The 15,522-nt window shown below is 40.7% G+C and overlaps 3 protein-coding genes across 6 annotated transcripts; 2 read left to right on the forward strand and 1 right to left on the reverse strand.

Moving 5' to 3' along the window:
- The first annotated feature begins 118 nt into the window (after window positions 1-118).
- LOC125968897 (homeodomain-interacting protein kinase 2-like) lies at window positions 119-4,067 on the forward strand. The gene is made up of 2 exons (XM_049720400.2): window positions 119-523; window positions 2,356-4,067. Exon 2 carries the CDS (start codon window positions 2,476-2,478, stop codon window positions 3,661-3,663), a length of 1,188 nt encoding a protein of 395 aa, XP_049576357.1. The 5' UTR covers window positions 119-523; window positions 2,356-2,475; the 3' UTR covers window positions 3,664-4,067.
- poll (polymerase (DNA directed), lambda) lies at window positions 3,829-9,825 on the reverse strand. Of its 2 annotated transcripts, none has more exons than XM_049720398.2 (9): window positions 9,740-9,825; window positions 8,698-8,848; window positions 8,327-8,621; window positions 8,023-8,134; window positions 7,591-7,935; window positions 7,329-7,502; window positions 6,984-7,112; window positions 5,442-5,610; window positions 3,829-5,364 (listed from the first exon to the last, which is right to left on the reverse strand). In XM_049720398.2, exons 1-9 carry the CDS (start codon window positions 9,794-9,796, stop codon window positions 5,003-5,005), a joined length of 1,794 nt encoding a protein of 597 aa, XP_049576355.2. In that variant the 5' UTR covers window positions 9,797-9,825; the 3' UTR covers window positions 3,829-5,002. The 2 variants fall into 2 exon arrangements, with proteins under 2 accessions (XP_049576355.2, XP_049576356.1); XM_049720399.1 differs by having other exon boundaries at window positions 8,698-8,844; window positions 9,740-9,783.
- A 223-nt stretch (window positions 9,826-10,048) lies between these two features.
- dpcd (deleted in primary ciliary dyskinesia homolog (mouse)) lies at window positions 10,049-14,367 on the forward strand. 3 transcript variants are annotated; one of them, XM_049720403.2, is made up of 6 exons: window positions 10,049-10,401; window positions 10,938-11,007; window positions 11,095-11,219; window positions 11,325-11,458; window positions 12,319-12,421; window positions 13,475-14,367. In XM_049720403.2, exons 1-6 carry the CDS (start codon window positions 10,399-10,401, stop codon window positions 13,577-13,579), a joined length of 540 nt encoding a protein of 179 aa, XP_049576360.1. In that variant the 5' UTR covers window positions 10,049-10,398; the 3' UTR covers window positions 13,580-14,367. The 3 variants fall into 3 exon arrangements, with proteins under 3 accessions (XP_049576360.1, XP_049576361.1, XP_049576358.1); XM_049720404.2 differs by having other exon boundaries at window positions 10,055-10,401; window positions 10,934-11,007; XM_049720401.2 differs by having other exon boundaries at window positions 10,062-10,401; window positions 10,927-11,007.
- The last annotated feature ends 1,155 nt before the right edge of the window (window positions 14,368-15,522 follow it).

Raw genomic sequence — 15,522 nt, forward strand, 5'->3', positions numbered from 1 at the left:
AGGAAATAAACCCTGCCAACGTTTATTGAAGTATCGGTCGTACAGGACTATCATTTGAATGTTTCTTTTACGAGAAAAGGGGGTACTACGTAAGCCCTGGGGCCTCAAACCAGCCCCGCCCCTGCTGTTACGTCACATAGAGTTTCAATTGTCGCGTGGTGGACGACAATAAAACAATAACCACCGCGCAGTGAGAAGTACGAACTACTAACCCGTTATATTCATCCTCAGATGGTGACAGGCTGCTTTTTGACTTTAAGCTAGATCGAGGCGGGTTACACCTGGACTGTTCACCAGCCAATTGCAGTGCGCAGATTGAAATAAGAACAACTTCAACCATGAACATTTAAACTGGAGAGCCGTAGCCGAACTCCCTGCTAGTAGTTATAAATCTACGGCCATCATGCCGCCGAAGGCGAGTTGCCCAACTTGAACTTCATAATATGCCATTTTCTTACTATCTAACATGAAAAAATGTCATTGTGCATGAATTCCCTATCTTCGGGTGCATCGTGTGACCCAGGTAAGAGTTCAATATGGCCACACTTGATACAGTAATTAAGGTTGAACAACTGTTTAACTCTTGGAAAATAGCATGCCGATCGAAGATCTGATGTTTTGATAGCTGTTTGTGGTTTTGACCCCACAAATTAAGCAGTCTTCAAACGGGTTTTCCCATTATGAATTAACAGGTGTGAATCATCACAAAATCAAACACTGTAATTAAATGTAGAGATTAATATTTTGAGCCAACAGACTCACGAATGACCCAACACGAGTTGATCGACTCGCAAATAAATGTTAGCCCTATTTAGTTCGCTCATTGCATATTTTTACATGTTTCAAAATGTAAACAAAATTTAAGTTCATGGCGTATTTAAAAAAGGGAAATAAATATAAATAAAATATATGAAGCAAGAGATTAAGAGGTTTAAAATAGTTTGTCAAATAACTTATAGAGTATGAGTTGTGATATTTAAAAACTGTCATGTGTACACAAATTTAAGTCTTACCAGTCACCTTTGTGTGTGTGTTTAATTTTATTTAACAATTGGAGGTTACAGGAACGCATTACAATATAAATAACATCATGCTCGAGGCATAGAAATGAAAATTATACACATAATCAATGTATATTTACACAAAAATATTAGCTTCAATGCAAGCAAATATGCTTGAACTCGTGAGTGAATCCGATAATGAATGACTTCCTTTCTATGAACGTACTTTTGTAACCATTATTATAAGATTAACCAAATATACGTTTGATTTTTGCACATTTCCCCCAGCAAAACCAAAAAGACATTCTTCCAAAGTAACACTAAGGGGGAGGGTGTGCTTATTTATTTATTTATTTATTTATTTATTTATTTATTTATTTATTCTTCTTTTTAAAGTCCACTTTCCAGACTCCGCTGGGTAGGACTGGATTCTCAATATGGCTTTCTTCCACTGGAGGTGGTCCATGGCCAGTGGGTGAAATGCCATACTGAGAATGTTGTTGGAGCAAAGGTTTTTACAGTCGGATGCCCTTCCTGACACCAACCCAAGGGGAAATTGATTTTCTGTAGGGGTTGACTCCCTTAGCCCAATTCCAACCCTTAATGCTGAGTGCCAAGCAGGGAGGCAATGGGTCCCATTTTTATAGTCTTTGGTATGACCCGGCCGGGGTTTGAATCCACAACCTTCCAGTCTCAGGGCGGACACTCTACTACTAGGCCACTGAGCTTATGTAAATTTCAATTCACATTGTGCTCATGACTTGTGCTAAAACCAATTCAATGTGCTGAACAAATCCATCCATCCATCCATCCATCCATCCATCCATCCATCCATCCATCCATCCATCCATCCATCCATCCATCCATCCATCCATCCATCCATCCATCCATCCATCCATCCATCCATCCATCCATCCATCCATCCATCCATCCATCCATCCATCCATCCATCCATCCATCCATCTTCTTCCGCTTATCCGGGGTCGGGTCGCGGGGGCAGCAGCTTTAGGAGGGACTTCCAGACTTCCCTCTCCCCAGTCACTTCATCCAGCTCATCCCGGGGGATCCCAAGGCGTTCCCAGGCCAGCTGAGAGACATAGTCTCTCCAGCGCGTCCTGGGTTGTCCCCGGGGTCTCCTACCGGAGACTAAGTCTGAATCTCACGCTGTTGTTATTGGGGACAACGTTAAAAGTTTAGAGTAAAATCTTATCTATAATCATTATTCATTCAACTTAATAAAAATAGTGTGAGGTCTTGGAACGTACAAATGTATGCTTGAATTTCTTTTGTATGTGTGTGTGTTTTTTTAAACATTTTACTCTGGACAGTAATATGTATCCTTCTCTCTCCTCAGTGCTGCTGTAACATCCTGGCAGGCCAGATATTAGACAGCGACTCCTCACCATACAGTATCCTGGAGTTCGTGGGTGAAGGTCGCTTTGGAAAAGTGGCCAAGTGCTTAAAAAAGTCCACCATGGACACAGTGGCAGTGAAGATTATTAAGAAAGGTAGCGCTTTTATCAGAGATACCGAGAAGGAGCTTGCCATGCTAAAGATGGTCAGTGACTTGAACCCAGACCACGCCAATATCATTAAATTCTTTGAGAGGTTTGAATGCATGGGTCATACCTGTCTGGTTTTTGAGATGCTCGACTGTCACCTGTTCAACTTGCTCAGTGGACGAGATTGGGAGCCAATGTCTCTGAGTGAAATCCGCTCCGTTGCCAGACAGTTGCTGGTGGCCTTGGATGCTCTGAAGCGCCTTGGCATCCTACACACAGATATCAAACCAGACAACATCATGTGCGTCAACAAGCGGGACTGTCCCCTCAGGGTAAAGTTGATCGACTTTGGTCTAGCTCTCGTAGTGTCCAGTGTCCAACCTGGGATGAAGATACAGCCTAAAGGTTACCGAGCTCCAGAAGCCGCCCTTGGCCTTCCCTTCACTGAGTCTGTGGACGTTTGGGGCGTCGGTTGTGTCTTGGTGTTCCTTTACATTGCTGACAACCTCTTCCCAGTTCACTGTGAATACCAGATGATGAAGTGCATGGTGGATGTTTTGGGTCAGCCAGATAACCACCTGCTCCGTGCTGGCAGATATACCAAATGCTTCTTCACTAAGATGGAAGCCAGTGGAGGTCCACAGTACAGACTGAGCACACCAGAAGAGTACGAAGCAGTCAATCATATCACACCTCTTGAGTGGAACGGCTTCATTGAACCACCCAGCTCTCTGGAAGCCCTTATCACCTTTTATCCCGCACAGGCCGAGCTGGCGGAGTTGGCGGACCGGAGGGCATTTGTGGAGCTTCTGAAACACATGCTACATCTTGACGGAGACCAGAGGATCTCTCCCCATCAGGCCTTGCAGCAGCCGTTCATTACAATGGCTCACCTGAACGAAGATCCTGACCACCAGTGCAGTGGTTATTTCAGCGCCGCTTGCAGCATGATGAGCAACGTGCAAGAAGAAGACTGCAAAGACAAAGATCCAGAAAATCAGTGTTCTGAAATGGACAAACTCATTGAGTCAGCAAAGTCTACTTCCCTGGATTCCAGTGGTACAATTTTAAAGAGAATTTCTAAACTATGTGGCCGAATCGCCCCGTTATTTTCTTGTTTTAGCCATCCATCAGATGACTGCACGGTAAATGCTTCTTAGATATTTTCTTATACATTTGAATGTATGTCTACTTCTAGTAAGTCCTACACTCATTTAAAAACTCAAATTCCAATGTTGGGGTGTTGTGTAAAACCTAAATGAAAACAATACAATGATCTGCAAGTCTTTCTCGATCTTTATTCAACTGAATACAAAAACAAGATCTTTAATGTTCAAAATGATATTTTATTGGTTTCATGCAAATATTCACTCATTTTGAAATTGATACTGGCAACATGTTACAAAAAGATAAGGGCATGTTTATCGCTATTACATCATTTCCCCCCCCCCCGTTTTTTTTTTCACAGCACCCAAGAAGCGTTGGGAAACTGGAGATAATTGTTGTAAAAGTTGGAATTCTTTCCCATTCTTGCTTGACATACGATTAAAGTTGCATAACAGTCCGGAGTCTCTGTTGTCATGTTTTGTGCTTGATAATATGCAGCACATATTTTCATTTGGAGACAGGTCTGGATGATGGCAAGCCAGCCTAGTAACTCGTAGGCTTTTACTATGTGGCAAAATTCTGTTGCTATTATTCAGAGGTGGGCATCGTCCGGCTGTTTCTGAGTTTCAGTCCTCAAATCCACCCAGTCAATCCTTGGCAAGAGCCAATGGGTGTTGACAACATAATTCCCATCATATGCAGGGGCCACACAAGCACACACTCAGCCAAATAGATTGAAAGAAACTGACAAAAGACTCACAAACAGGGGCACAGCGTCGTATCTGTCCGTAAATGGGATATTCCCAATTTTTCAGAAACTGGGATTCGGACCTTAACCCAAATATTGGGTTTCGACCCTTAACCAGGCATTACATTCCCGTTGGTGAGTCAGCAGCATTGGCCAGTCACGACCCATCAACCATATCCATAACCGGGTTGATTATCTTTTGTTTCTTTCCATTTCTACCTGCTGGCTATCAACATTCAACCTGTCTTATATTTTAAAAAGAACAACGCATCCTTGTTCGGCATGGACTGTCAACCGGTGGTCAGCGACCCTCTAGCGGTCCGTGGTGGTATTCCAGGTGGTCCGCAAAATTGGAAATGGAAAATAATTGTAATATTTCTAAAAATAAAATTGATTTATTATTTGGACTTGATTTATTTTCCAGCTAATTTTGGGAATTATTTACAATGAAATGATGATTTAAATGATGTCAAATGTAGCTGAGATTCCCAAAATAGACAGACAGATGCAAATAAATAGCCTGTGAAGGTCTATCCTCCTTCGGTGCAAAATTAAATAATATTCCGCCAAAGCAGTGGTTTCTAAGTTGCTTCTTGGATATAATGGTAGTTGAAAAACCCTGTTATAATCCTGGTGATTGTACATCACCAGTCCCGTTCACAAGGCTCTCTGTATGGTATACCCAAAAGATTAAAAACGTCACTTTCTGTAGGTGTAGGAAGGGGAATACCAGCATACATCTTGGCGCTACCTTGACGCACCACACTTTGGTTAAGCGAATGCTCTGACAAGCTCATGTTCTTTGTCTTTGCCAGAGCCCTCATGGAGCGGTTGAAGTGTGCAGATCCAGTGAAATACAGAAGCGCACAGGCAAACTCATTGTGGGGCACCACAATCACATCCAGCCTCCGATGGCGGCGGTTTGGTCCTGGCAGGCGGCATACGCCCATGTATTTCTTCTGCTCTCCATTCTCCTCATGACTCACTAGGTCATCAGTCAAAAAGCCTGAGGGGAAAAAAAAAAAAAAACATCTTAACTTGAGTATGTATAGACGTCTACATCGAAATTCTGACAGAACTTACCAGTGTCATGGAGGCTCTGGAGCACTTTAGTGAATACACCTTTGTGGGATTTTCCATCAGGATGTGAAATAAGCACGTCCACATCTCCACATGTGCTCTTTCCTCTGCGGTATGAACCGCATGCCATTGACACCAGGCCAGGATCAATTGCTTGGGCAGCATCCCTCACCTGCACAATTGCACATATTCAGAAATAAATATGTCATTAAAAACCTGATCCTGTGTGATCCCTGTTCTTTGTTTTTTATAATATTATATATATTGTCTACAAGTCATGTTTATACATAAAACTATCTGAACATCTATAAAGAGGAGCATTGTTTTTTGTTTTGTTTTAATTTTGGGGTACAATTATATGAATAACCTACATGTGTATAATAAACATGCTAGGTAATTTAGAAAGAACAAGGGCTAGGACGAGATGTTTTTTCTACTTCTTCCTGCTCTCTTTGAACACGGAAACTGCGCTTAACTAAGATACATGTTGGTGATGTTTTTGTTTCTTTCCATTTTTCTTCAATATCTTTGTTAGGTGTTTATATGGTCAATAAAATCAACCAATCAGTCAAGACCAGCCAGGGTTGAGCCTAAAAGGAGCAGTCTTTGAGAATGGGGAGCGAGGAAGTTGGTTTACGTATCTGGAGAGTATATTTATTGAGCTGTTTGGAGTGGTTGAACTGTGACCCAAGGTGGCATTTAGCCAATAATAAAGGCTGGCCCAGAAGCAGCCATGCAAGTCCAAGCCATGACAACACTTCCAGCATTCTTCATAGATGAGCTTGTGTGTTTTGGATCATAAGCAGTGCCTTTCTTTCTCCATAGTTTGGCCTTTTCAACATTTTGGTAGAGGTTAATAAAAAATAAATAAAAAAAATTGTTGCAAAACGTTAGTCTCCACTACTTCTCTGCTAAATTCAATCTGGCCTTCCATTTTTTTTGCTGATAAGTGGTTGACACCTGGTGGTACGACATGTGCAATCTTTCCTCTTTTCATGTCTTTATTGATGATGTAACTCATGATGAACGCGCCGAATGTATTCTGAAATCTACAAAACCGGATTTCTATGGAAATGTACAGAAAAATGCATCCAAACAAATAGGAAAAAGCTACATCCTACAAAAATATAATGACCCAAAGCATATTGCCAACACAGCAAAGGACTTCATCTGGTGGAAGGTGTTAGACTGGCCAAGTCAGTCACCGGACCTTAATCCAATTCGGCCTGTATTTCACCTCTTAAAGAGGAAACTGAAGGGAGAAAACCCCAGAAACAAGAGAACTAACAGTAGCTGCAGTAATGTCTGTTCCAATACTTTTGCTCTCTTGAAAAGTGGGTGGCATCAAACAAAAGGTGCCCTGTCCTGAGTTTTTTTAACACATCTAGATGTCAATACCCTGAAGGGACATCGGGACTTCTGAACTTGTCTCATATTCATCTTTTGTTTTGCAACCCAAATGTCTTCAGTATACTACAACAAAAACAAAAGACTTGACCTTGCCAGTCCAATAATTTTGGATGAGACAAATGAATATCTATTTACCACTTTCTCAATGGCTGCAGCTTCATCTCTGGGCATTCTGTCTAGGAAGTCTTCGTAGTGCTTGAGTCCTATTTTCTGACAGTTGCTCAAGTGGGCTTTTGTGCGAATGTCCTCCAAAGTGCGGAATCCCTGATGAATAAGAAAACATTGACAATTGTCTTGATTGTCTTCATACCGAGATTAGACTCTTTTTTTTTCACAGCAAGGATGTTCCGGCTTTAAATCTTAGCTCCTTTTGGTGTGAAGTTAGCACATGGTTTTCTCCAAACTGTAGCCTTGCCTGTGACCTAGCAGCCAGCACATAATAATCTCAATACAGTAAAGGATGGAGAGTGAATGTTTCACCTGTTGGTACCAAAGCTGTGCTGTCTTTGCTCCTGCACCCCAAATGTTAGTGAAAAGCTCCAATATTGGCACGGCCTCGCCAATGTGATCAAGCTTGCGCAGATGACCACTTTCCATGATCTCGTCAATTTTGTCCGCCATGCGTTTGCCAATTCCTGGGATAAGACATGCCTCCTGAAACGGGAGGGTCGGGTGGGGGTAAAAATGAGAAATTGAGGGCATCATTACATCTTGTGAGTATCCCGCATCTCTGTTTGCCTACCTGATACGATGTAACCGGCTTATGATAGCTCTTCAATGCATTGACAGCTTTGGAGTACCCCAATGCCCTCCACTTGTCTCCCTGGTGTGTATAAGCCTTGGCCAATTGTTCTAGTTTGTCGGTGATGTCTTTGTTGAAGTTATTACTTTTGGACTGAGAAGACTGTGCACAGACCCACTTCCCTGAGACCGCCGTTTGAGTGGTAGAGCCTTGACCTGGCTCAACGTTGAGTTCAGTTGTCTCTTCTTTGGGGCGTTGGCCTGTGATGAGAGCTTCCAGGTGACTCTGACTGACTGCGTCATCTTCTCCCGGGACTACTTCTTTGTCTGCTTTGTCTGATACACTCTGAAACGGTACGGATAAAAACTTGTCCTTATTGACTCAGAGAATGGTGAACTTGGTATTTGTTACCCGCAACTACCAGCCACTGACCATCTCTGATGTCTCCCCTTGCTTGCTTGGATCACACTCTGGCTTGAGAGATGCTTCCGTTGCACATTTGTCGTCCTTCAGCGAGTCTTTCTCTTGTTGAGTTTCAGAATTCCTAAGAGAGAAAATGTCCAAAGACTGACAATAACAGGACTAAGATAACATCTAAGTCAAACAGGCTCCTCTGGAATGTTGAGAAGACAATAAAACCAATACAACTGGAGCATTTATACTATCTATAATAAAGCAGGTAAACCTGTATTCGATGAGTTTTAAACACAGCAGATAAAGCATTGATAGGCGTTACCTCTTTGGTAAAAGACTGTAGCTTGATTCATCCAAGAGTTGTTTCTCACTGATACATGAGCTTAACCAACTGCATTTTACAAGATGGACTCCAGAAGGCATTGCATCCACTTTGATGAGACGCAGAGCCCTATCACACTCCATGTTGTCATCAACAACAACATGAGTGACACCAACACATAGAGACCTCACTGTCTGGCCTCCGTTCTGTTGAATTTGTCTTTGGAAGATCTGACATCTTGCATTTCCTATGCCTGCAGGTAGGATGTACACTGAGGTACCATTAAAGGTACTTCCTAAGAAAAGGGAGACAAAAAGAACATGAAACGAGGAGCATGATATAACTTGGAATCAAAACAAAAAAGTACAAACCTGTCACATCAAATTCATCAGATTTCTTCTTTAAAGGAGGAGAATCCTTTCCTTGACAAGCTCTGGTCTTTTTAACTTTGGGGAAAGCTTTCACAATCCCGTGACATGATTCCATCTTCAGAGTGAAATGGGCAAGCCAGGGGCCTGCTGCCTAGTTTATGTGAATTAGAATAGACAAGATCCAGTTATATATGAGAAAATATAAGTATATAAGATGCTTTCAGGTTGTTTCTTGATGGCTATATATATGTTGTTACTATACAAATAGGACAGCCATAAAAACTATCCTAAGTACTACACATATTGTTTTATTTCTTACAAAGTTGAACTGACATTTTCCAATTTAGCTCCAGCACGTCCGCGACCCCCGTGGGGACAAGTAAGACAATATGGATAATGGATGGATGGAAGATGAATTTTTAACATCCTTTTTCTCTCGAATATATTGTTATAATCATTTGTTTCAGATGCACTGTAATTATTTTCTGTATGAAAATTAAATTTGGTGTTCAAAAAGTCTTTTTTCAAACTTGAGTCTTGAAAAAAAGGGGGTCGTCTTATAATCGAGGTCGTCTTATATTTAGGCCAATACGGTATAAAATGTTGACCTTTTGTGCTCAGCAGTGAAAGGCACTGATCAATACATGCCGATCATGTTCTTTTCCACGGCCAATTACTAGCCTAGGCAGAGCGATCGGAGCACTGCGTACGTATACATCAAATTAATATAAAAAAAATCGTAGGTTTGCTACATTATCTGAACTATTAGATTAGCGAGGAGCCAGTAATGTGTTCGTGCACACAAACGTCATCGTACCAAACATGTTTTCTTATTGCATGTTTGACAGGTCCACAATCATGCCTTAGTTTGAAATTAGAACGCACTGTACTTTTTATGAAGCACACATGAACGATAGCTGTCTGCAGTCGTAAATGTGTCGGTGGATTTTATTCATTGTCATCAACCCATTGTGATTGTACAATAAACATATACGTCGTATCCTAAGCACTTTAAAAAACATTTGCAATGTTTTGCACTTACCGCTGCCGCAGGAAACTGTTCCTGATTAACAAAAAAGAGCGAACATTTCCGGTTCATTTGATTTGAATCAATGATTTGAATTTTTGTTCACCCCCCCACCCCTGCGTTTAAATTATATTATTGACGAATAATTGGCTATTTTAATGTATGTTTTATTGTAATTCATAAACATAAAACGATTTAGAAATAGTGCAGGAGTTGAGCATCAAACACTTCCGGGTTTTTCTGTTTTTACGCAAATATTTTTATGCATTGTTGGAAATTGTAAGCGATAGGTTTTGATTTTTTTTAAGCATAACTATGTGTTTTTCTGGCTGTGACTTATTTTTCTTTGTGTTAAAAATGCAATAAATGCATCTCAGAAAATATGCTAACATAACCTTTAACCCGGCTCTGGGGAGCATGTTGATGACGTCTGATGACATTTCTTTCAAACCAAACATATTTCTTTCCAAAGGTGTGAAGTTTATTTTTTGTTTAACATAAATTTAAACTTGATTTGTTTTCACTAAAAGCTAAAAGCTCCGTGTTAATTTTGTTTACTTTACTGTGAGTTGCCGTGGTTACGGGTTGATTCCGGAAGTTTCTCTGCACAACAATGGCTGTGCAAAGCTGGATCGACAACTTAAAATCGTCAAAGAAAACTGCATTGATTCACGATGGTGAGTATAATGAGTTGAAACAACATTTTGTGTATTTGTGTGTGCACGTGTGTGCAATACTATTTTTTTTGTGTGTGTCATCGATTGACCTGAACATATTTGCTTCTATTTCAGTTTGTTAACGGAGGCAGGAGAAATGCTCAGCCCAAATTATTTGAGCAAATCACAATAGAACTATACAAATAACAAGAATAACTCTAATCATCATCAACATGGCTATGCACCACTTTTAAACAGTGGTCCTATTCGTCAAATATGTGTGCATCCATTCCTTGGATGTTTCTTTCCACTTTGGGACGACTCTGGTTGATAATTAATTAATACTCAGTTAATTTGCACATCAGATACATGTCTCAAAGTGCTGGCACTCACGGTTTGAATCTCGGTCCCTTCCTATTTGGAGTTTGCATGTTCCCCCCATTCTCATCTGGTACTCTGCCTCCTCCCCCACATTTCAATAACATCCATATTTTGGTTCTTTGAAAACTAAGTTGGCCATACGTTTATATGTACCCTCCCCATAAGGGAAAAGGAAGATCCACTACCTCTTTGGAGATGGAAAAGAAATGGCAGAAGAGTATGACTTAAAAACAGATGAACTTGTTGGTAAGCAGTACACACCACATGCCATCCACTAGCCATGATTTTGATCCATGAGATGATTGATGTTGTGGAACATTTGGTGCGTTGCAGTGCGGAAGTGGCGTCACAAAAACACACTTGGAGCGCAAGGTCAATGGCAGGTTGAAGTTGGGGAGCCGATTGTTGGTCCCGTCGTCTCTTCGGATGCCGAGATCCTAAAAGAGAACTGCTCGAATGTATGTTTTCTTTCTGCAATCTTGAATCTAACTTTAGGACTGTGTATTTTTGACCGTTTGCACACACTGCCTGACTCTTAAGAGACATCTCTTTTATTTCCACAGCCTGTGTTTATGCGTAAAGATACAAAGAACAGTTTTCAGTGGAGAATCCGGAACCTCCCCCACCCAAAAGATGTCTTTAATGTTTCGGTGGAAGCACCTGAAAGATGTATTGTCATAAAAACTTCCAACAAAAAGTAAGTATGCTTAAACACACTCTCACACCACCACTTATTGCAACTCCATTATTATTCCTATAGATGGCACTGTTTGCTCTACATTACTCCTACTAATGTTTACTCAACTTTTTTTAGGCTCAAGCATGTATTTTACATTAAAAAAAAAATCTATCAATACTCTGGCAAACACAAAAAGTGAATGCCCAGGTGAAATATGTATACTTCATACTGTTAGGGTTTTCAGGTTAGTTTGATCCTATGATTATGTTGGAATGTAGACTGTAATGATTAAATCAATCATGTCTTGCCCTCACAATGTAATGATTAAATCAATCACGTCTGGCCCTCACAATGCAGAGTAAGATGAAGTGGTTGCTTCCTCTGCTTGATTGACCAGCTGCAGGGGAAGCAATCAAAGTTGTTCTGTTTCCCACAATAGTGTAAAACACCCCCTGCTCTGATCTTATCAGAGGCCGGGGGTTCACCAAACCTGTCCACTCCCACCCCCACTCTGTTCCTCCTAATAAATATGCCCTTGCAGGGAGGAGACTTTTAGACTTCATTCGATAATCGCTGTTCAGACAGCGACGAATGGACTCTCCACCTGCAGGTGTCTAAAAGAACTTGCCTGTCTCCTGTTTGGTTCTTGCAAAATAAGTTGGAGTGAGCAAATCTCTAACACATACCATCGAGTGCCAGAGCAAGGATGCAATATTTGTTTATCATTTTTGTCAGGACCAATAGAGTGAAATAATAATAAAAAGAAAATTTCAGGACACATCTGATTGATTATCTCACAGCACTTAAATGTGCCAAGGCACACTGATTTGAAATCATTGAGACTGTATATAAAGCTGTCTATACTTGTGCATTACCAGGTATTACAAGAGGTTTGATATTCCTGATATGGATCGAAGTCAACTCCCGCTGGACAGCTCTGCCTTAAGCTTCACTCATGCCAACAACACTTTGATAGTCAGTGTAAGTGTCCAGTCCAACGAAAATATTGATGCATCGACTGTCTTCTGCTTAAGACCTGTCTCAAATCCCACTCGTGCTTTTTTTGTTAATTTTTGTATTTCTGCATTACGCATATCATGTGCTGATTATAAGAGGGAGCCTATTCAAACTGACATAGGATGAGAGGCAGGGATCATCTTGGACTGATCACCAGCCACCAGCAAACCACACAGATACAGAGAAAGACAACAAATGACATTCACGTCGATTAGGTCGTCATACTGACTGTGCATGTTAACGTGTTTGGCATCCATGCACGCAACTGGGAAAACGTGCAACATAGAAAAGTCAGAACTGAAGTTTCAAACAAAGAATGAAGCCTGTTTCACTACTTATCCATCCTGTGATGATGACTTAAGCAATTATGCTCTTAGCTAGCAATAACTATGTTTTACTTACAATATTGATAAAAAATCAAGCAATAAGCTAATAAAAATGCATATTTTTTAGAATATGCATTGTCAATTTATTTGATTTGATTATGTTTATGTTTTACAATTAATATATCAAGTACTTATGTAATGAAATAAATATAAATGTGTATATAAAATTCTTCTTTATGGATAAGTTAGGCAGTTATTCCTGAGATAAATGAACAAAAAAAATACAAATGAGTAAATACATTCAATTTGAGGACAAAATGAAGGCAACTGAAAAAACTTTCAATAAAAAAAACACACAATTGTTTCCTATATTTAATTGATTAATTAATTAATCGGGGGGGGGGGGGGGGGCAGCTGAATGAATGCCTCTTTTATTGCAGGAGTCTTGATTATGTGAATGCTCTGTAGACTGGAATAAAAAATTGGAGCTGGCCACGCTTTCCCCACTCCCTATCCTAGAGCAAATCAGGATTTGATTAGTCATAATTGAATTGTAGTTGTGCGGTAATGCATCTTTATTCTTTCTTCGGTATGCATTTATACAGTTATTTTTTTTATTTGTCTTTTTTGTGTGTGAGTGTGTGTCTATTAGACTACAATGACACTTTCCTCTGTCGTTACTCTTGTACAGTACAAAAAACCCAAAGAGATTTTAACCCTCGAGCAGGAGCTGATGAAGGAGCTGAAGAAGTTAAAGGGGACGAGTGAAGGTGACATCGACTGCAAAACTCAATGAATTCCGAAAGACAGAGAGATTGCCATATTCTGTTGTTGTTTTTTTTGGTTTACGTTTAAATGTGTTGAATTCATGCTTGATTAGTGTCCTGACATGTTTTCCATGAATACTTCAAATGGGAAATACTTTCTTTCTTGTGGTTTCCGCCAGTGTTTGAAAATTCAAACCACTGACAAGCCTTGACAAATAACATTTATTTCATTAAAACATTAAAATTGTTTAAAGTTTAGAACAGAACACTGTTTTAATATGACTTTGTTCCATGCTTTCTGGCTCCCTCTCAAAGCGGTCTTGATGGGAGTCACACAACCGAGCCAGCCTCCTTTCATTGATGTGCTTGTAAAGCACTCAAAACACACATTGACCTGTTCGTTACGGGGTCACTCTTACGAGCACATCCCGTTTGTGTTAACTGAATACCTTCATGTTCCTTGCGTGTCACAGGCCACCCTGAAAGCCATTAGTGGAGGTTTGGGGATGGAGGTAGCTCGTGCATGTGGAACTCTTTCCATTTTACCTGAGAGGTTTCGTGAGACTTTGGGCTTGTTGTCACCATCACTCACACAAATTTGGGTTAAGTACAAAACAATACACGAGACTATGTTCCACATTATACATTGTCAACATGTCAACCCAATCGTTAGGGTCATCCAAACAATCTTTTTGATGTTATGTATCCATCCGCCCATGTTCTGGAATATGATAAATTTTCCCATCCCCATTAATGCTTTGAAATGAAAGCCAAAAATCACATTACTGTGTCATAATAAAGTTTTCTTCACGGCAAATTTGCTTCTGTCTATTATCTTCATGTAGAATTTGTGCTGTGGAAGGATTTGGTACAAAGCGCTGCCTTTCGTGCGGGCAGCGCGGGTTTGGATTGAACAGCCATGACCCATGGCTGTTCCCAAGCTTGGGCAAGTCGTGTCTGGGTTGGGTTAGGAAGGGCGTACCAAAGCATACCAAATATATTGGGACGGAACAAGCTGAAATGTTGGGGAAGGACTTGCCTTGGTTATGTTTTTTTTTTTAAAGCAAAAATTTACATTTTTGGGATTAAAAAGAAAAACCGTACCCAAAACAATAAAATGTAAAACATTAAAAAGTGTTCCAAGTTAAAACCCCTTGAAATGTTGGCTTATGATTACTGTTTTTAGAACACCACATTACTGTGTTTGTGGAGTCACTTGCTACAAGCTCTGCCTATGTTTCAGATTGCTTCAATGCAGCTCAAGCAGGCATAGTGACAATAAAAATGCAAAAAAATTATTCACTCACTTCATTATGTTTGAGATGCAGTGCTTAAGTTTTGTTGTAAAAACAGACAATACTTTTACATTTTATTTTCCAAAGGCAAAATAGTATTTAAATATGTATGTACTCTTCTGCTCCACCAAGACTGCAAAGGCGTTGTCAATTCCTTGAAGACATTCCAGTGTTCCAAGCTCAACAAATTGACCATCCAGCTCATGCATTGTGAGCGAGCGCATGCAGCCAGGTCCTTGTGTTCAGTCTTGCTTCACTGTCGTCTGGCCTCTGACGGTCATGCTCAACTGCTTCTGGGAAGAGGTTTCCTTTTTCTGCCTCCCTTTCACTCCCGAATGCCTCTTCCCAGCCTTTCGCCCGCTTTCAGTTCATGCCACATATTGCCACACAGGCCCTGATGTTTTTTTCCCCCCCTTCTTCACCCAGCCTCCCCTCCAGCGCCTCCCTGTGTGACTGGCTTCTTTTTGATAACTGACCCCTCCTCGTGTTATTATTCGAACCCACTATTGTATAACATGGCCTTTTATATGAGCTTTCACAAAGGCCCATTTGATCAGAGGGTTACGGTGTGCGATCGTGAGAAATGCAACTACATGGTGGTAACCTTTGTTTGGGCCAAAATGGTGGGCTGACCTCATCGCTTTTAACGCGTAGCTCCAGCCTTTCAGCTCCAAGTC

The sequence above is a fragment of the Syngnathus scovelli genome, chromosome 5, assembly GCF_024217435.2.
Source record: "Syngnathus scovelli strain Florida chromosome 5, RoL_Ssco_1.2, whole genome shotgun sequence".
NCBI classification, from domain to species: Eukaryota; Metazoa; Chordata; class Actinopteri; order Syngnathiformes; family Syngnathidae; genus Syngnathus; species Syngnathus scovelli.

Excerpts from the sequence above, each read along its gene's own strand:
- LOC125968897 (XM_049720400.2), top strand. The coding sequence starts at position 2,476 with ATGGACACAGTGGCAGTGAAGATTATTAAGAAAGGTAGCGCTTTTATC.
- poll (XM_049720398.2), bottom strand. The coding sequence starts at position 9,796 with ATGAACCGGAAATGTTCGCTCTTTTTTGTTAATCAGGAACAGTTTCCT. Across the intron at positions 7,936-8,022 it reads AAGGGGAGACATCAGAGATG|AGTGTATCAGACAAAGCAGA; the intron begins GTCAGTGGCTGG and ends GTACCGTTTCAG. Across the intron at positions 5,365-5,441 it reads CCAGAGCCTCCATGACACTG|GCTTTTTGACTGATGACCTA; the intron begins GTAAGTTCTGTC and ends TTTTCCCCTCAG.
- dpcd (XM_049720401.2), top strand. The coding sequence starts at position 10,338 with ATGGCTGTGCAAAGCTGGATCGACAACTTAAAATCGTCAAAGAAAACT. Across the intron at positions 10,402-10,926 it reads AACTGCATTGATTCACGATG|GGAAAAGGAAGATCCACTAC; the intron begins GTGAGTATAATG and ends CCTCCCCATAAG. Across the intron at positions 11,459-12,318 it reads ATAAAAACTTCCAACAAAAA|GTATTACAAGAGGTTTGATA; the intron begins GTAAGTATGCTT and ends GTGCATTACCAG.